The sequence below is a fragment of the Poecilia formosa genome, unplaced genomic scaffold (assembly GCF_000485575.1).
Source record: "Poecilia formosa unplaced genomic scaffold, Poecilia_formosa-5.1.2 Scaffold644, whole genome shotgun sequence".
Lineage (NCBI taxonomy): Eukaryota > Metazoa > Chordata > Actinopteri > Cyprinodontiformes > Poeciliidae > Poecilia > Poecilia formosa.
In genome coordinates this window covers 159,731-181,041 of record NW_006800583.1, presented here as the reverse complement: position 1 = coordinate 181,041, position 21,311 = coordinate 159,731, and the positions used below count along the sequence as shown (strand labels likewise).

At 39.8% G+C, this 21,311-nt stretch overlaps 1 protein-coding gene and 1 long non-coding RNA gene across 2 annotated transcripts; one reads left to right on the top strand and one right to left on the bottom strand.

Annotated features, from left to right (window-relative positions):
• Positions 1-2,004: 2,004 nt before the first annotated feature.
• Positions 2,005-7,211, top strand: LOC103130526 (zinc finger protein OZF-like). The gene is made up of 2 exons (XM_007541943.2): positions 2,005-2,405; positions 4,595-7,211. Exons 1-2 carry the CDS (start codon positions 2,363-2,365, stop codon positions 6,265-6,267), a joined length of 1,716 nt encoding a protein of 571 aa, XP_007542005.1. The 5' UTR covers positions 2,005-2,362; the 3' UTR covers positions 6,268-7,211.
• Positions 7,212-17,614: 10,403 nt separating this feature from the next.
• LOC107834504 (uncharacterized) lies at positions 17,615-19,069 on the bottom strand. The gene is made up of 2 exons (XR_001660293.1): positions 18,712-19,069; positions 17,615-17,832 (listed from the first exon to the last, which is right to left on the bottom strand). It is a non-coding gene; the product is annotated as an uncharacterized LOC107834504 (long non-coding RNA).
• Positions 19,070-21,311: the final 2,242 nt, after the last annotated feature.

The window sequence follows — 21,311 nt, the reverse complement described above, 5'->3', positions numbered from 1 at the left end:
GAGATTAAAGCATTTAACTGTGTTAAATTAGCTTCATTTTAGTTTAATATCTGTGAACTAATTTAATTCAGTATCGGCTAATAGATCAGCCATCAGAAGTTTAATAATAAAGGAACATTTTACCTGATTTACTGCATTTGTGAGCCAGTTTAACCAGTTAGGACGAAGTTTATGAATAGAGCAGAATGGGAATATGCTTTGTTCCTTAAATAGAAGCACGGTTGTTAACTGAGCTTTAAGTTCTGTGTATTTATTTATAACTGGGTTAATGTGATCAGACTGCATCATGCTGAGATCAGAAAGTAACTGATGATTATTCTATCAGCTCTGCTGGATGGAAGCAAAGATCATCACCTCTATAAAGACGGTGGCAGCTCTCTGACAGGCGCCTCTTCCTTTGGGTCCTCTGGTTCCTCTGGAAGAGGACAGTTCTGCAGAGGGAAGTTCTTATTGGGACAAATGAAGGCAGATTTGATAGTGGCAAATACATCATTCTGTATGAAAGTGGAGTTCTGTATGTGTCCATCACCCAGCTGACCCAGTCTGACTCTGGACGGTACCGATGTTCCCTGGAGAGAAATGATGGATCATATTTATACAGAGACTTTAACATCACAGTCAGAGACGGTGAGTCTTAATAAAAAAACTTTCATCTGAAGCTGCTTTCTGTCCACAAATCCTTTATGTCAGATTATGATGCACAGAAATATGAATATTGGTTCATAGATTCAGGTTTTTATTAGGAAATGACATAAATAAATTTCATAAGTGAGAAGAAAACCTAAATTGAAATCAATTTTCCATCCGTCGACTCGTCCTCCTCCACACCAACAAGCACACAGAGTTTCGGCTCCAGTCCAGGAAGCTCCACGTCTCCATCCAGCCTCAGTGAGTGACTCAAGAAGACCTGAAGGAAACCGTCACAAAAACCGTGCTCGAGGTGAAGGAGTGTAAGGATGCGGTGAAGTGTATGTGAAGGCATCATCGGCGCGCCGCCCCCTCCAGACGGGGTTTTGACGCCCCCTCTGGTGCAGCGGCCCTCTGGTGCAGCGGCCCTCTGGTGCAGCGGCCCTGTGCGTTGCATGCGCTGCATACCCACTTTTTGCGCCACTGGGTCTAGGGTCAGGAAAAGGGCAGCTAACATCTCTGCAGATCCCACACATCCTGGACACAAACTGTACATTACTTCCTAAAACCACAGAGACTGTTTTGGTTCCGACAGTGATACTGGATCGGATCGACCCCAACACCACAAAATAAAACGTGTTTTCTGTTTCTTACTTCTCAGGCTGTGGATGACTTCACTACAGTCGCCTACGCTGAGGTGAAGTTCTTTAAAAGAAGCTCTGATTCTCCTGTCAGAGAGTCAGGCAGAACCAATAACGATGTTGTCTACGCCGCGGTCCGAATGACGGATCTGAACCGATCCGAGGAAGAGCCGTTGTACTCTAACACAGCTCAGATGTAGCTCTGCTCTCCTGCTGCTGGCAGGCGACAGAGCAGGTGGACTTAAGGACGGCTGAAGCAACCTGAAATAACGATGTGGTCGTCTGGATGTTGGTTCCATGAAAAACAGAAGCTGCAGTTGTGAGGAGCTCCTCAGATATGCTGCAGTTGAAGCTACTCTCATTTCTATTTTGATTAATTTATTTTATATTTTAAATCTAGTTTCCTTAGACATTATAAAACTGCTGGTGCGTCTTTTTGCTTTTCATTTTACATTTGGTTCCTATTTCTGTACAAACTGTTAGTTCAGACTGACATCAGCTAAAAAAACGCGTTAAAAGAAGGTTTTAATGGGTATTAATAGTTTTGCATGGCACTGTAATTTTCCTTTCAGATTCTAAAATTTGCATATTTGCACGTTTTGTCATGATCAGCTTAGCTTTTTTTATTTTGTTAAGCCAAAAATAACAGTTCCTTTGTTTATTTCAAATCAGTATTAATAAAATATTTTTGCAGCAAAATAAATTAAAAACGTCTAAAATCAAATTTTCATGGTCAGTTACTTTTCTACCAGTTAAAACAGCAATACTTTCGATTACGAATGTTGTTTACATAGCTCGCCTTTGCCCAACCAATATGGCGGACAGACTGACTCGTAGCCCTGTGTAGGCGGGACTTCCGGGCTTTTGTTCCTTTGATTTGTGGTGGGGCCTCTCCTCCCAGTGCGCAGACTCCAGCTTCTCTTTAGTCCAGTCGCGGTGACAGGAGGCTTTTCTCCTGGTTTTGGTCGTAAGGCGGGTTAAAATTGAACTGTAGCATTTTACGGAACGATCTGGAGACAGAAACGCTACCGGAAATGTAGAGACAGCAGCTCAAACAGCGACTGGAAGCAGCAGAAGAGGAGAAACACAGAAACATGGATTCTGCTTTTAGCTCTGACGTTCAGATGGAAACATCAGGTCGGTGTCTTCTCCTAATTCACATCCACTTTGGACTTTAGTTACAGGTTAGCAGTAATTTTTAGGAAGATGATGGATTTACCTGAATGAGAACTAGTGAAGCTGCTGTCTGCATTTGAGGCTTGTTACGGTGTGTCGGATCTACTGGTGGCCAGTTTATCTGGTGACCGCGCAAGGCGGATGTTTTTAAATGAGTAGGGGGCTGCGTCGATCCCTGATCAAAATGCCACCGAGTTAGAGGATGGTTTAAAAATAAGCCCCTTTTTTAAAATATGTGCCAAACACATGGTTTTTATTCGTGTGCGACATACTGTACTTTGGCCAGTTTCATAAGAAGTAAAACAAAACAAAAATAAATAAAACATTGTTACAATCATATAAAAATAAACAAGAAAGATTATAAATACGCTAAAACTTACACTTTCTTTTGTTGCTACCTCTTACAAACAGAACAGGCAATAGCTATATATTTTATGAAAATCTTTAAACTGAAATCACATTGTTGTTCAGTTTTCAATGCAGCAGATATCCAACACGCTACTGAGCAATAAGGATCTCTGTATGACTTTTTAAATCATACAGATTATATTTTTCAGGACAAAGTGTTATATTTATCATTTATTTGAACCTTGGATTAATTGTGATATATTTTGCCTGCAGCACGTATTTGGCTTCATTGATTTTAAACTGGACATTTAGAGACAGGATCTTATTATATACATTATACATAATTGCACTGGCTTAAAAATGACAAAATAATTAAATCAAGTGATTTAAACTGGTTTGGTTGACTCATATTTAAAGTTTTACATGAATTAAATATGAGTTCTGCTTTAAAGGGTGATTTTGTCAAGACTTGGGCTTTGTGCTGGAAACTGATTGAGATTGTAGACGAAACTGTTAAATCTGAAATAATCTCGCAATGTTTTCTACACACAGACAATATTTGTGGTTGTGGTTTTTCACTGTGAAATTACCATTTTACAATAAACTTTAAATCTATACAGTTTTATTCACTCTTTATATTTCATTTAAACTTTTATACAGGCATTCTCACTGAGGTCCTGTTCTCTGAATAGACCTCCAGTTAAATTTATGTCATTTTTTATGCTATTTTACAAAAATGCTACAGAATAATATTTATATTGTTGGGAAAGATGAGATGTTTTACAAACAAAATTATGTCTGATTGTTAAGATTTTTCTGAATTATCAACGATTTGATACTTTTCAGAAGAAAAATGTATTGTTATTGGAAATCACGGCACTCATTAACATAACAATGACCAAAACAGAATAAGAAGGAAATCTTGAGGCAGTTCTTGGTGATTTAACATCTGTGAACAGACGCAACAAAACTTCCTGTCCTTTTTTACTGAACGTCGTCCAAAAGTCATCGTCAGGTTTGGAGTTTCCTCGTTGGTTTTAGTCGGAGCGGTCACTCTGTAGGTCTGAGCTGCTCGTCCATCCAGAGATAAACGGCTCCAATGTTTTAGAAAACATGAATGAGAAGCTTTGAGTTGAGATTTTTCTCTTGGTCCTTAGAAAATCTACAGAAATAAACATCTAACATCTCAAACTTTACCGTTCCTCCATGACTACAGAGACTTTTCTGCTTTTCAACTGTTTACATAAACATGTGAGATTTTAGTTTATAAGCTTAGTACTGTAATAGTTTGCTTATCCAAACTCATTTACAGTGAGTGGAAGGAGATGGATCCACGACATCATCTCTGATTTTTCCTATCAAATGATGGTTTAACCTCAGATAAAACGGAGGCTGGAGCAGGAGGAGGAAACTATGTTTAAAAATCTCAGGCAGTTATTCTAAAAAAAAACACAACAAATATGGAAGGGAAAAACAAGTTTGTAGGTTGGATTCATCGCTCTGTTAACAGTTCATGGTCAAGAGGAAAATCCAAAATCAACCTAAACTGATCCCAAACATCTGCAGCCGGTCCAGGTTCTGGTTCCTGGTTCTGGTCAGAACTTTGGTAGATTATTTCTTTATAGCTCAGAACTTTCTTCATTTCTCCAGTTTACTGATTGCTTCATTAATCAACATGTGATGAATCTCAGCATCGTTACCTGATGATGTTAATCAGATTCTTTCACTAATCTGTTTTACCTTCTTAGAAATGTTAACTCTAATTGTTCACAGTGTGTGTTGTGTTCCTGTGTTTCCTGTAGATGTTCAGGAGAGGCTGCTGGTTAAAGAAGAGGCTAATGAAGAGCCGAGTCCTGGTGGAGACCAGCAGGACGCAGAGCGTCTTCACATCAAGGAGGAAGAGGAGGAAATCTGGAGCAGCCCAGAGGATGAAGAGCTCAGTGTGAAGGAGGAGTCCGATCCTACCAGGTTTCCACTCACTGTGGTTCTTATGAAGAGTGAGGATGATGAAGATAAACCTCTGTTCTCGCAGCTTCATCAGCCAAAAGACGGAGATCTTCCAACCAGCAGCTCAGCTGGCCAGATGAAAGCAGATGAAGAGGACGGTGGAGCAGCAGAGTCCAGCAGGAACCCAGACCTACACACTGATGGAGACACTTCCTGCTCTTCAGAGACAGAGGTCAGTGAGGATGAAGAGGAGGATGATGATGGTGGTGTGAACCATCCTGAGTTTCAGCCACACCAACGGTCAGACTCCGGCTCTGAATCTGAGGACAGTGAGAACGACTGGAAGGAAACTAGAGCTGCAGAGTCAGGAGGAAACGCCGCCAACAAGTCGCTGAGCTGCTCTGACTGCAGCGAACAGTTTGTTAAGAAGCGCTCCCTACAGAGACCCAGTTCAGGAAAAAACTGTTTGGCTAAAAACGTCGACTCAGCGAATGTCCAAACTGATTTAAAAGGTTTTACCTGTGATGACTGTGGTAAAGGTTTCAACCTAAAAAACTCTTTAAACCGACACCTGAGAATCCACACAGGAGAGAAACCATTCAGCTGTGACGTCTGTGGACAAAGATTTAACCAGAAATCTCACCTAAAAATTCACAGGAGAATCCACACCGGAGAGAAACCGTTCAGTTGCAGTTCATGTGAACTAAGATTTAACCAAAAGTCAAGCTTAAATCTGCACATGAGGAACCACTCAGAGGAGAAACCGTTTCACTGTGATGATTGTGAGCAAAGATTTAACAAAAAGTCAGATTTAAACAAACACAAGAGAGTCCACATGGAAGAAAAACCCTTTGATTGTGACGTTTGTGGGAAAAGATTCAGTCGAAAGGCAGATTTAAACATGCACACACGAGTCCACACTGGAGACAAACCGTTTGCTTGTGACGTCTGTGGACACACGTTTAGCCTCAAGGCTAATTTAAAGAAGCACCTGAGGATTCACACAGGAGATAAACCATTCGGTTGTCTTTTCTGTGAGCAACGATTCAACAGAAGGTCACATTTAAACATACACATCAGAATCCACACTGGAGAAAAACCATTTGTTTGTGACGTTTGTGGTCAAAGATTTAGTGATAAGTCGGCTGTGAACAAACACATGAGGATTCATACAGGAGACAAACCTTTTGGTTGTGATGTTTGTGGGAAAGGATTCAACCAAAAGTCGAGTTTAAACAAGCACACCCGGATCCACACTGGGGACAAACCGTTTGGTTGTGAGATTTGTGGACAAAGTTTTAATCAGAAGTCAACTTTAAACATCCACCAGAGGATCCACACAGGAGACAAACCGTTTGGTTGTCACGTTTGTGGACAAAGATTTAACCACAAATCAAATTTAAACAAACATAAGAGGATCCACACGGGAGAAAAACCCTACAGCTGCCATATCTGTGGGAAAAGATTTTACCAAAAGCCTCATTTAAACAGACACATGAGGGTCCACATAGGAGAGGATGTAGTTTAATTACATAAGTTAAATTTTCATTCCAGTTATTAGTCTTGGAGAAAATTTTTTCCCAGGAACCTGACCTCCTGGAACTGGTGATGCCCTGGGCATTAGTTGTCTGGGTTTCTGATCCAGGGTCCCAAACTGGGACGTAATGTCTTTTGGATTCGCCGAGTCCTGGATTGTTGCTGCTTCTTGGTAATTTATCTGATGATTCAGGTCAACACCCACCTCAGCAGCAGACTTCAGAAAGCCATTAGAAACCAGGAAGTCTCCCCAAAACAGCATTTATATCCAATTGTTTCTAAATGTTTCTGGTGAAGTGTTTGGATGTAACTGTACTGATCCTGAGCATAAAAGCCTTTATTTTTAAGAATTAACTATCAGTCTTCTGCTCTTCTGTTTCATCTGCTCTGCTGGCTTCCTGGTTTACTTTTCTATTCACACATTGACAAAATTGTTGGCACCTCTCTTGTTTATGACCTAAAACCCACAATGGTCACTGAAATAACTTGAAACTGTCAAAAGCAATTATAAAAATGTATTTACCTTGTATGTAGAAATGGGGTCCAACCGACCCAACACACGTAAAACTTGCATCGTTTGGCTCAGACCTCACACGGTTAAAATGAAGCTTTGAAAATCAGACATTGGTTTTGATTTTTGGTTCAAGCTAATAATGATGATAATAATAATGATGAACAAATGATGGTACCTGTAACTTAATATTTTGTTGCTCAGCCTGTTGGATCATTTTTAACATTTGTTTCTGTGATGTGATGTTTTAAGTCTTTTTAACCTCCATCCATCCAATGATGGATAAACTAGAGAATAAGTGGAAGTTGGCCTAAAGATTCACACACACTTTGTTTATAAAAAAATTTATAATAAAATTGTATTTTTTATGCAGTGCCATCACTTTGTGTTAAAGCTTAAGTTTAAAAATAAAAACATGAATAAGTTTATTTGTTTATGTAGTAATAAGCCTGGTTTATTGTAAAACTCTGGAGTTCCTGTTTTGTGGTTCTGCGACTGTCTGGTCGTCTTTGCATCACACCAGAACTGGTCTGCACAGATCCGTTTCCTTCCCGTTACTCTCCGCTGCGCCGACATCAGACGGTCAGTTCAGTCCAGATGATCAAATCATAATCCGTTCATGTTGCACAAATACCAAACTAAAGATAAAACCGTTAGATGTTCTGAAACATGAAGTTGATGATGAACTTCGTCTTCATGCTCAGGTTGTATCTTTTCCGTTTCATCACCTTTCAGTCTCACTCAGTTTCCCCTTTTCACTCACACCATCTGAGTCACATCCTGACCCAACCTTACTGATGAAGACAAACATTTCCAACAGAATGATCCATTAAAATCACAAAAATCCACTTTAAACATCACATTATTTACCAGTTGTTACTGACACAATTATCAAAACTCAATTTTTCCATGATTATAACTTTTAATGTTTAGATACAGAAAGAAACAGATTAAAACAAAGTTAAAATAGAAAACACAGGAGGACCTCGTCAACTGTACTGAATAATATTCTACTGTTTGTCTTAGATGTTTCTCTGTAATACTCGTTTCAAAGGTCGACTTCTAAAAGTTTTATTGGAGTAAATTTCCCTTTAACTAGAACGTCGATGCACTGAGTTTTTCATGACAGTCTGAATTAAACAGATTGGATTTTTTGAAGGTCATTTGGATATTTGGTTCTAAATCTGATCTGACGTGCAGAGCTGAGTCCATCCGACCGGAACATTGATCCTCAACATTCAACAAATGTCTCTCTTCTGCATCCTGATTCACGCAAACGGAAAGAAAAGCAACAACAGGACGGACTGTAACGAGGATTAAGTTAATTTACAACAGCTTCAAAATCGCTGCAGCATTAGCATCCAGGTTGACTCCCACCAACACCAAACACGTCTTTTTCTACTTCATTTTATGTCTGTTGGCAAAACACTGAGCTCTCTGTCAGGTTACTGCGCCCCCTGCTGTGCATGTGGGCCACTTGCAGGTCGTTTGCAGTTCACACTTCAGATCACACACAAGTCACATATATTTGGAAATGAGAACAAATCAAAAAAGATTTTATAAAAAATCTTAATTGAGCATTAAAACCTGCAGTGTGAACGAAACCATAGTTAATTGTTTTTCTTTATCTTTTGCTTTTATTTAACAGTTTAGTTGAATTTTACAGAAATATTTCAACTGGAAGTCATTGGTTGTTTTTTAAATCTTGTATTTTGAAGAGAAGTTGTTTATTCGATACTTTTGTGCAGCAAAATGACAGCAACTAAAAACAAATTTAAACCACAAACAGTTTGTCACCCAGAATTGGCTGTCAGGGTTATAATATGTAATTAATTAGTTTTATAAGTTTTGTATCAGGTCCTATTTATGTATCTCATCTGTCTGCAGCTTTTAATCAAATGTTTTGGAAACATTTTAATGTTTAGGTGTGAAATGATTTGTAAATGCAAATAAGCATAAAGACACAGTGAAGCCGTCAGGCTGCAGTTATAAATACGACGAAGCTGCAGCTGAAAAGCAGAAGCAGGAAGAGAGTCAACATTTTCATTAGAAGAGGAACGTTAGACAAGTTAAACTTGGTAAGAGAAAGAAAAGCATCGGTTTCAACATGATCACCTGGTTCTGCCTCGTCTGCCTCTGTGAGTCACTTTTCTTTATCCTGGTACATTGAAACACTTTACCAGTCATTTACTATTCAGTATGAAACTGTAAAACTTTAGCATCCAGATGAGTTTGGTCGTCTTTAAAACAGGAAGCTGAAGTTTCTACAATAACCAGAGTAAAACTGCAGCCGACTGGCTTCATGTTTTATGAGTTATCAGTTTTTAGAGCTTTTTATTTGTCCTTCAGTCTAAAACTGAGGAAGTTAAAAAAATGTTTAAAGTACTGAGATCGTTTGGTTGAGATGTTTCTGCTTCCTGAAGCTGCAACATTTAAGATTTTACACTATTTTTGATCATTTTTCCACATTTTCGGTCGGATCGTTTCAGATCTTCTTAGTTTTAGTGTTTTGATGCTTACAGGTTTTCCAACATGTTGAAGGTGAAACTGATCAGGAGTTTGTTTCAGATATGTGAAGTTTTGGTGCCGGTCCATGACTGAATCAGAACAAGCTGTGGTCTCACTGCAGAACCCGACAGGAAGTCCTGATATGAACTGTTGGTCTGTTCTGCAGCTCTGCACATCACCAACACCAGAACCGGTCATCCTGTGAACCGTTTCTACGGAGTTCCTGGAGGAAACATCCAGATTAGATGTTTCTTTCCTTCATCTGGACAATGGAGGATCTTCTGTAGGGAAAACTGTAAAAACGAAAACATTCTCATTGAAACAAATAAAATATCATCTCAAACAGGACGATACAGGATTGAATCTGATCGGAACAATCAGTATTTCACTGTGAGCATCTCGGCTCTGACCCGGTCTGACTCAGGATGGTACCGATGTGGACAGAGGTCATCCTCATCCAGATATTCATACCAAGACTTTGACCTGGTTGTTGCTGAAGGTGAGTCTCAAAGCTGCTGAAGACGTTAACGATGCCGTCTGATTGGATCCAGGGAACAGTTCAGTTTTATTTCCACATTTCGTTTTATTTTGTGAAATTATCACCAAAATTGATCTAAATTGTCTATCAGCTCAATCAGTGAATGTTAAAGAGTTTCTTCTTCAGTTTCTGCTGGATCACCAGTTCCAGCCTCACACTGGTTGAACTGGGCAGCTCCCAGAGTGAAACTGGGATCAATGTGATCAGATTATTATGATGGGATCAGGAAGTAACTGATGATTATTGATTGGTGATTATTTTATCAGCTCTGCTGGATGGAAACGAAGTTCCTCACCTCCATAAGGAACCTGGCAGCTCGCTGACAGTCGCCTGCTCCTTCAGTTCCTAGGAAAAAACCAAATATTTCTGCAGAGGAGGATGTGAAGAAGTTCTTCTTCAGACTGATGCAGTCACAGCTGACAGAGGCAGATACAGCATTGAATATGAAGGAGGAGTTCTGTATGTGAGCATCTCGGCTCTGACCCGGTCTGACTCAGGATGGTACCAATGTGGACAGAGGACATCTTCATCCAGATATTCTTACCGATACTTTGACCTGGTTGTTGCTGAAGGTGAGTCTCAAAGCTGCTAAAATCTCTGAGAAAATGTAACAACTATCCAGTCTGATTGAAAATTGGAAGCTTTGTTTTTCTAGTTTTTCTAATTGTTTTGTAAAATTGTCATCAAATGAATCTCCATGTCTGTCTCAGCTAATCGGATGTCAATGTGAAGCTAAATGATTGGAAATAATTTCTGTTGGATGATCTTTAGAAGGGAGACGATGAATCCATGACTGATGGATCACCAGTTCCAGCCTCACACTGGTTGAACTGGGCAGCTCCCAGTGTGAAACTGGGATTAATGTGATCAGAGGTCAGAAAGTAACTGATGATTATTCTATCAGCTCTGCTGGATGGAAACGAAGTTCCTGACCTCCACAGAGACGCTGGCAGCTCTCTGACAGTCGCCTGCTCCTTTAAACGCTCTGGAAGGAAACGACAGTTCTGCAGAGGAGGATGTGGAAAAGATGAAGTTCTTGTTCAGACTGATGGAGTCGCAGCTGAGAGAGGCAGATACAGCATTGAATATGAAGGAGGAGTTCTGTATGTGAGCATCTCGGCTCTGACCCGGTCTGACTCAGGATGGTACCGATGTAACCTGGACTTGGAGAGATGGCCAGATGAATACAGAGACTTCTACCTCACTGTTACAGATGGTGAGTTTCTATCAAATAAAAGTTACATCTCCAGTCTAATGTAAATATGTAACAATGCTTGTCTTAAAAACATCCTAGCTTATAATTTTAAGGTATATTATGAAACTTAATTTTATTTCAGTGTAAATTATGATTGTTGATCTATCAATGTTTTTCTCAGCTCATTTTAAACTCATTCTTTTTTATTTGGAGCTAAACTTTTCTTCTGATTCCCAGCAGTTAAACCAACAACAACTTCAAGAAAAACAGCGACAACCAGGAGTTTCAGCTCCAGTGCATCAAGTTTCACAGCTTCAGGCTCCTCTGCAGCCACCGACCGTTCAGCTCTGGGTGACGGCCATCAATCACCTCCAGGTCCAACCACTCTGCCTGCTGGACAGCAGAGTTTTTACTCTGTTACCACAGAAATGCTCAGTTTGATGCTAATTAGTGTTTGTAGGATTTGTTTGTTTCCATCCTCTTCCTCAGGTCCACAGCATTAAAACATTTATGACAAAAACAGTTACACACATTTAACATATTAGAAACAAAGCACATAATTAATAAATACACAATTATCACACTTTATATCGCAAAATAATTAAGTTATATTAGAAACAACACATTTTTGAGATTCTACCACTGAAACATTATTTTACGTTTGGATTGAACATATATTTGTTAACGTGTTTCTGCACTTGGTGCACATCCTAATAACCCAACATAACTTCCTGTTTTCAGACGTTCTGCTCATCGTGGGTCTGGCTCTGGCCTTCATCATCATCATGTTGACTTTGGCTCTGCTGGTTTTCTGCAGAAGCAGATCACAGAGACATGACAAAGGTAGGAAACAGAATAAACACCCAGAAACCTGGTTATTCTGGTTACCATGGTAACACATCATTTACCAAAACTCCAACACTTCCTTTTTTTCAATACTTCAGTCTAATTTAAGTATGACAGGTATTAGAGGTTGACTGGTTCTTCCTGGGATCCTAAAGTTTGAGCAGATCTCAGGTCAGTCTGCAGGATGTGACCAGAACAACCAGAGTTGGATCTTTGGTTGCTCCATAATTCCTGAGTAAGATCTTTTAGACACGTCTCAGTGAGAGGAGACGTCAGTGAAAACCCAGGACTCACCTGGAGACTCTCAGCATCTCAGTTCCCCCAAGTGGAGGAGGAGGGAGAACCAGGGGAGCAGGAGGAGGTCCAGTTTGGTCCGTCTGTTTCAGTCCAACCCAGTTTCAGCTGGTAGAAGTCAGATCAAGGACTGTTGAGGTTCAGTTCGTTGCTCCTCTGTGACGTGTTTAGAACAAACCTGTGCAGAAGGTGGTGATATTATGGAAGCAGGTTTCTGAATCTTCTGCTGTTTTTCAGATCCTGCTGAGAAAAGAAAGAAAACTCCTGCTGTTGAGGTGAGTTTGAGCTTCACGGTTCAGCATCTGAAACTGTCAGAGATAAAGACGCATCGATTTCCTTTCGTCTCCTGAAGACCAACAGAGATTATGATGAAATCAGAGATGAGATGAAATCTGTTCCTGTGGAAATCTGCACAGTTTACAGCTACGCCTCCTACAGTAAACCAGCTGCAACTGCAGCTGATGGCGTCTGCAGCCTGGCGACTGCAGCTCTTCCTCTGGACGAGGTAAGCTGAACTTTGACCTGAATACCTGCAAAAACTCTCATTCATTCATTCATTCATTCATTCATTCATTTCATGACAAAACAAATTAAAAGATCGCTGAATGGAGCTGAGATGATCTCAGTGCCTTGGTGACCCAAACCCGCTTTGTGTTTTTCAGATCCAGTTGAATGATCAGGAATCTCTTGTTGCTCTGCTCACCTTCACCGCTTGCTTTTCTTTCTTCAGGCTGAAGATGATTTGACTAGACCAACCTACGCCCAGGTGAACTTCCTCAACAGAAGCTCGGACTGTCCGCAGAGACCTGACGACGTGGTTTACTCTGTTCCTCGGGTGGCTGTTGGCAGCCATGTTGGAGAAGAGTCTCTGTACTCCAACACGGCGTAGCTTCAGGACCGCAGAGAGAAACCGGCTTCGGTCTGGTCAACGCTGAAACGGGCAGACGATCCACTTTAGCTTCTTTTTATCCATTTATTATTATATGTGACCTTTGATCTTTCAAGTCGCCTTTCTTTCCGATTCATTCATATCAGACCAACTTCTGGTTTGGTCAGATCGTCTTTGCCTGGTGGGCCGATGAACCCACTCTGCTCTGTAAAAATCATTTCTGGTTTTGTTACAAACTTCTGGTTAATAAATTAATGTGTTTTCCAGGCCATTTTATAGCACAATCAAGTAACTATGATTGTTCCAAAAATGCCAAACATATTAAGTATGACTTTGTAATTTAACGGCTTGAAATTGTTCCTTTGTCTCTTTAAAACTCCTGTTGCTGGAGCAGCGCGGCTGCAGGAGGAGCTTTGCTTCCTCTGAGAGCCTCTTCTTTTTATTCTTTCCCAATAAACCGACTCGTTTGCGGCTCAGAACGCTGCGCAGCCTTTCCAGCTCTCGGTTGTCCTGGTTTGAGTCTCGGTCTGCAGCTATTTCCCCTTTGACCTCCACCCTATAATCTGTTAATTTATTGTTCAATAAGGACTAATGGAGCCAACATATCTTAAAAAGTAAACTGGTATCAGCTATTTCTGAATCAGCTCATGTGACAGAAACTCACTGAAGTTTCTAACGTTCAGCTGAACATTTAGGCGTCTTCACCTCAACTTCCTGCTTCAAGGTTTCTGCCTTAAAATAACCTTCACTTTTAAGTTTGAGTTTTCTGCTTTCAACGCTTTTTATTTTCCTTTAGTCTAAAACATCTAAACGTTTTGCAGGTCAAACAGTAATAGTTAAAGTTTGATTGTTAAAATCAAACAAGCTGCAACATTTAAGGGTCAAACTAAAAGCTGTGATTTCACCTCACAGGAAGTCCTGATATTATCTGACGTTTATGTCCTGTCCACTTATTACATACGTAAAAATCTGAACATATGTCATTTATGTTCAGACTTTAGGAAGAACCTGACGTTATGAAAGCAGGTTTCTGGATCTTCTGTTTTTCAGATCTTGCTGTTGTGGTGAGTGTGAAGAGCTTCAAATGTCGGAAATGCAGAGAAATTAATTTCCTTTTTTCTTGAAGACTATCAGTTTATGAAGAAGTCGGTGAAGATGAGATGAAATCTGTTCCTGTGGAAACCTCGTTTGCAGCGACGCCTCCTGCAGTAAACCAGCAGCTGCTGCAGCTGATGGCGTCTGCAGCACAGGTTTTAAACTGCAGTCCGATTATTAATATTGATTTGAGCTTATTTACATTTTACTCATTTCCTTGTTTATTAAAGGTGTAATGTTGCAGTGCAATGTGTAACAATATATCAGACTTTACAAATATGATCCTGTTCAAGCTGCTAAACACAGATGTGCAGTGCTGCAGTCTCTGCTTTCAAAATGTTTCAGAATAAAATTATTTACATTCTGAAACACATCACATGCTTTATAAGTTGTTATCTGTAGTTAATGACAGCTTCCTAAAATAAGGTGTCTTTATAAACTGTAAAGAGAAAATATTAACAGAAACAAGGTTTTCTAATAAGTTAAACATATTATATTAGCTAGAATCATAATGTTCTTTGGTCCATGTCAGCTGTTATTTCCTGTTATATATTTGCATTAACTCTGTTCCAACAAGCTCTCAGTCCTCTAGATTTGCTATTCAAAAACTGATTTTAATCTTCCAACCACATCCCAAACCACTGCCTGCCTACATCCCTCCAGTGCCACTGTGTCCTTAAATCATTTTAAATAATTATAAAGAATCTTCACTTTTTAATTTTTTTACATGAATCACAGCAGTGTCCATGGTAGTCTTTGTGCTTAGTCCACACATCTCTGTACTCTGGAACATACAAGAGCGCCCACTACTGGTAAAAAGCTGCATGCCCACAATGTGGAAACAATAGAAGAGTTAAAACTAGCTGAGATTTCCAACAAAAAATCAGGATGATATTTCAGCTGCTCACTTCGTCCCAGTGGCCACAGGAAGGATCCTGCCGACAGCGCCAAGATTGTGGTGCAGATTAGTTACTATTTACAGATGCATGTTATCTACGAGGTCATTTTATTCTCACTGAGAAAGAAAACCGAGTCGTACCCTAACCCACCAATCTCAAGTGAACAAATTGTCAATTTTGTATAAAGGGAGAGACGATCATAATGCACACAAACTCTGAGCTGTTGAGTTTCACTCACACAGAAACACTCCTCAGTGTCGCAGGAAGGCGGCTTTGAGCTGCGGGAACCCATCGTCACCAGGTTTCTACTGACATGTCAGATATTTATGATGCCACACACCCAAATAAGGGACAGTTAGGGAGAAATTATTTTGTTGAAGATTCAGAGTCATTTTTATTATTATACTCCCTGATATTCTGATATGTTTTTAGAATAAAGTTGAGATCTCAACTTTTTGTGGACAATAACAAACTACTAAGTTACAAAACTCACCTAAATACACTGATGAAAATCATGATGGTTTTAATCTTTTATTGTTTAAACTGAAACAATGAGACTGAACCACATTTATCCTCAGACTATAACATAAAACACACAATAAATAAATACAATTTAAAAAAGAATTTCAAAACCTACTTTAATGTAAATAGTAAATGTCGTCAGTTTTTGTCACATAGAGACGTAACGCATTGGTCCGTGTGCCGAAGCGCCGAGATGCACGTTATCTACGAGGTGATTTTATTCTCACTGAAAAACAAAACCGAGTCGTATCAACAGAGGACGCCTCTTCAGCTAAAGCCACAGGTATGGCTGAAATACTCAAAGAACTAAAATAATTTAGATCTGAAACAATAGTTAGTTTCGGATCATTAAAGGCAGAGTTAAATGTGCTACATGCAGATTCCTCAAATGTTAAAGGATGGATGAAGTTGAACAGGGAATTGCTGAGAGTGAAAATGATCAAATGAAAACCTCTACAGTCCTCTTATATGTCCTTCAAATGCAAAAATAATCAGAACATACATGGGAGGAACCGGAAAGTCAAGCCAGAAGAAAGAATATGAGAATCTACTCAGTGCCAGAAAGCTCTGAAGGAAATGACATGATAGACTGTCAATAAATTGATCCATGAAAAACTGCAAGTGACGGATGAGCTCCATGTGGAGAGGGCACATGGGATCGGGCCTGGACCAAAGGACAGAAACAGAAAGTGCTGCAAGGAGAACAAAGACTGTTCAAGTGATAGAAGGATCGACTCTGATGAGGACTTTACAAACTGTTTAAGGAACGTGCAAAACACAAAGATGTGCGCAAATTACTCCAGGAAAGAAAAATAAAGTCAAGGATTTTATTTCCAGCAAGACTGAAAGTTTTCTGAGAGGACGGAAACGTGAAGGTGCATAAAGACCCGCAAGCTGCTGCAGCTGGATTACATCAGATCGGCGTCAACATGGAGGCTCCAGAGAAGGAAATGGATCTGGAGTCACTGCAGGACGGGAGTCGGCCTTTTCCTGAGGAGGAGAGCTTCTGGACAAGCAGTCCTGGACGGAGTTGAGGCTCTTCTAGGAAAACCTGAGTAAAAAACAAGGAGGCAAAGGATAGAACAGGCAAAAACATGCAACTTTTATTTATATACATATATTCTTAATTTATTTTTCCTTCTTTCCGGTTCATTCTGTCTTCTTTAGTAGTTTATGGAAAAATCTGTAAGCGAATCAAGTTAGAAAGGAAATGACGATACTGAACTAAAAACATGTGATTATGTAATGTACAGTAATGTATTACATGGACCTCACAACTGTAAATATACAGATAAACAGCTGTGGACTTGGATATTTTTTCACTTATTCATTTTAATTGTAGATGTCTTCATACAAATTTTGACAATATTAGTGAATATTTGAAATCATTGATCAGTCATGTTCAAGTAACATTTTCTGTGACCTGGTTAAATGAGAAATCAGGTTTGATTCACTGATTTCATTAAATCAGTGAAGAACAAAGGTGGGGTGTTGCAGTATGTTAGCCGTTCCTTGAGATGTGAAAAATTAAATGTATGTCATTTGCTTTAGATGATATGATGGAAAGTGTTACTGTTGAAACTGAGCTGGAGAAAATAAGTAACATTGTAGCTTGTGTATATAAAGCCAGGCTCTGTTAGGAACAGATGTGAAAATCTCCTGAATGGATTAAATGATAGGAACATTTTGTTAATATTTGGAGATTTCAATATTGATTTATTAAAACAATAATAAATCAATAGTCAACAGATTTTTAACTAAAGATGCTCTGGTGTTTCAGAGGTTTATGATCACAAACATTCTTACCAGGTTTCATTAGGTGTCCAGTATTTGTGACACTAGTGAATTTGTTCAAACCAGGTGGTTCAGAGTTTGTGAAAACTGTTCATACTTCATAGATTTTTATTACTTTACTGATGCACTGATATCCTGATGATTTTCAGCATGAAGTTATAGCTGAGATTTAGAACCATTACCAATTAGTTTAGAAGCTGCTGCTTAAAGGCAATGTTGACATATTTTAAATAAAAGAATAAAATCAATCAGATTTCAGAGAAATAAATGTTTATTAAAGTGATCAAATGAAGTGAAATCAGGTTCTTCCAGCAGTGATGTCATCGAGGCTTAACATCCAGGGGGAAGTGACATCACCAGCAGGAAACCCATATGGGCGTTTAAAAGTCATGAGAAGGTTACAGAGGTCTGGCACAGATGAAGGGAAAGGTATTACCACAGGTAACATCATCAACATAATCTTGTTCTGTAAAGAGACAAAGAGACAAATCCTGACTGCAAACCTTTGACATGATTTGATCCCTTACAGAAAGCATGAGGGTATGGAGGACCAAAACTGACATAATAGGAATCTCCCTCCGAGAGCTGAGGAGGGAGCTGGAGATCGACTGGCCGAAATTAGCGTTCATAAATCGGATCAACCTTGAGCTGAACGCTGCTTACTCGGCAAATATTGGAATATCCAACTCGAAACTAACTTCACTGCAGTCGGTAACACAATAAAACCACCGGGATGAAGTTTGTTTCGGTCTGTGGCCTGTAAGGATGGCACCGAGCAACTGCACCTAAACGCCCCACGTCTGATGCAGTGACGTAGAATCCAAAGCTCTGTTGGCCAATAGGAGACAGAGAAGGCAGCTCCTCATTAACATAACGATGCACACGGAAAAGTAAAGGATAGGTAATTTTATTTATATAGAGCATTTTCAGCAACAAGGCAATTCAACGTGCTTTACATGAATTAAAAGGAAATACAAGCATGCAGGCTGCATAACTAGTTAGTAAAAACAGGAGAGGAGAAGAGCCAATGACAAAAGAACCAGGGATTGTATAAGGAAAAGACAAAACAAAATATTTACTTTTCTTGACAAAAATGCATGTTTAGGGGAAATGAAAAAGAAAATATATACGTTACTTGACAGAAACTCGTGTAAGGAAAAGGAAAAACTAAATATATATTTATGCTTTTATTTCTTGTCAGTTTTGGTCCTCCATAGCAGAGCAGATGAAGTTACCAATTACAGGACAAACTCCTACCTACTGAGCCACTGGATACAAACATATTATAAAAACATGCATTTAAACGAAATTATTAAATAAATTGTGTATTTCCAGTAATAAATACCATATGCGTTGATGTCCATGCAGTCTTCGTTTTCACCATTGCTTGGCTGACCGGCATGCCAGTTAGTAAAAATAAACTTGGAACCGTCACTCCAAAACCAGGTCCTCTCCTGAAAGAACATCTTAGTTTTAAGCTCCACTGCAAACAAATCACACAGAACCAACCTAGACTTCAGTCACTCATTGTAGAAAATGTGAACTGTGTTTGGATCATTTCTATTTAAAACCCTCAGCTGGTCAGAGCAGCCGGTGGAAAAACAGAAGCAGGTTCTGGTTCTGTTGGAGGTCTCCTCTCATTCCTCTCCACTGTTGCTTCCTCAGCATGAGGGAGTTTAGCATAGTCAGTTATTCAGTACAACAAACTTCTTTCCTGAGATAACTGCTGACCAGTTGATATTTTGGGCCTGCATGCAATGCATGGCAGGAACCTGTTGCTCTACACCTATCACCCTTAATGCAGCTCAAACTGCTGCGTGTTCTCCCACAAAAGTGGTATCAAAACGTTGAGCTTGATCCTGAGAAGTGCGCTATTAGTTTTAGTGGGATTCTGAGCTAAAATGGCGACATAAATTGCAAAAAAACAACAAAATCATATGCAAGTCAATGGAGGCTCCGCTTTGACTCATACACACAGTCATAGCTACAGTCGTTAATCACCATAGCAACGGAGCCCGGCTCCAACTCTGAGCTGCAGGCTATTATGGTCTGTCTCGCAGCTCACAGACTCAGATGCGCTGCTGCGGTCCGAACCGCTGTCTGAAAGGGACACAGCCTATTTTAAATGTCAGAATTACTTTAAAATGTTTCAGCTCAGGTCTCGCAATGCATTGGCTGCAGTCATTAATTACCATAGCAACGGAGCCGACAGAGGCAGTGAGAAGAGAGAGGTCTCGCAATGCATTGTGGGAAAAATACATATTTCCTCAGCAGTGATGTGTGGTCAGGGGAGGCAGGTGAGGCAGAGCCCCACCTCTCATCATGGAAAAATAAGAATAAAATCATTTATATTGCTATTTTCACCCTGTGGTTTGTGCTATAAAGTATGTAGTTTTCATTTAACTTCACCAATTCTATTTTTTCTTCAAAATTTTTGCATTTTCCCATTCAATGCTCGGATTCGAAGCCGTTGAGGCAGCAGCGAGCTGAGCCTCACCTGGGATTACACAGCCTCTGGCTAACTGCACTGTCTGCCATTCTATGAGAGCAGCTCCTCCTGCCTGTACGTCGCCAATAAAATGGTTAAAAACATTTAATGTATGAACTAATTTTCCATAATTTAGCTTGTCTATATAATGTAAAGTGTTTTTTGTCACCAGCTGTGTGTGTAACATGTTTCGTGTGTTGAGGAGCGATCAGAAACGGCAGAGAACAGATTTGAGGTGAGGAAGGCAGTTCTTTTGCCTCATGGCAGGGGGCGCTCATGGACCCAGACACTGTGACTCCACAACTGCAGAGTAAGACAGTAACAGCGCGCTAGCAGCTAGCCGTCAAGTGCAGCGATGTATTTATAGTTTTCTTCTCTTATTCTTACCACAGCAATCACTGATTAGTAATCCCAAAGTAATCATTAAGCAGTAGAAAACCATTCTACTGCAACAGACTGAATGTTCTGCTCTTTGTGTAGGAAATATCTGTGTTCATTTTTTGTAGCGTTGTTGTCAGTTGTTATGGCAATGAGTGTGTTTGTAGCTGTGCTGGTACAGAGAGCGAGAAAGTCGTGGTTTTGAGTTGTTCTTTAACGATTTTTCCCTTTTTTATGAAGCAGCACGAAATTAATATCTACATGTCCAAGTTTGATTGAGTTAACGGAGATATTCTACGGCGGCAGAGCAGCTATGGGTGGCATGTAAAGGAATAGCCTTTTTGCCCTCCAACGTTGTCCGCATGCACAAAATTTCCTTACATAAACAATAACTTGCAGGGGGTCTAGATTTGTAAATCTGATTATGATTAAGTCAGTGCCTCACCAGCTATAAACCTCACCNAGGATGGGATGTTTCTGTGCAATATGTACTGACTAAACAATTTATTAACTTACTTTATACAGAAATTAAGTCCTGAATTAAGTGCTGAAAGGACGACCAAATAAAGCAAAATTTTGATATATTTTTAAAGAACTTCCCACTATATAACTGTTGTCTTCTTGGTGTTAGAAACTCAATATAACAACAATAAAAGAAGCACGCACCTCTCAGTTGACATCCAGCCTGTTGATGGAAAAACCCCAAAGTTTCAGAACAAAACAAAGTTTCTTCATTGAAGTTCAACCAAATAATGGCTCAGATTGCTCCATCCGATCTGCGTCAGTCAGCCAAAGCTCACAACAGGGACGTACCAATCATTGTTTTAAGTCCTTACTTACATCAGCTCCATCCCAGAGTCCAAAGCTCAGACCAAGAAGCAGAGTGAAGACGAGACCAGCAGCCATCTGTGGAAAGAGTCGTTAGGAACGTTCATAATTAGTGAACAAATCAACTCAACCAAGACATAAAACATCATGATGAGCAGCAGGACTTTGAATGTTACCTTGTTTTGATGATTAGTTGAAGAGTCTGTTCCAGCAGCAGTTTCTGGTCACAGGATGTCTCAGAGATGGAAACA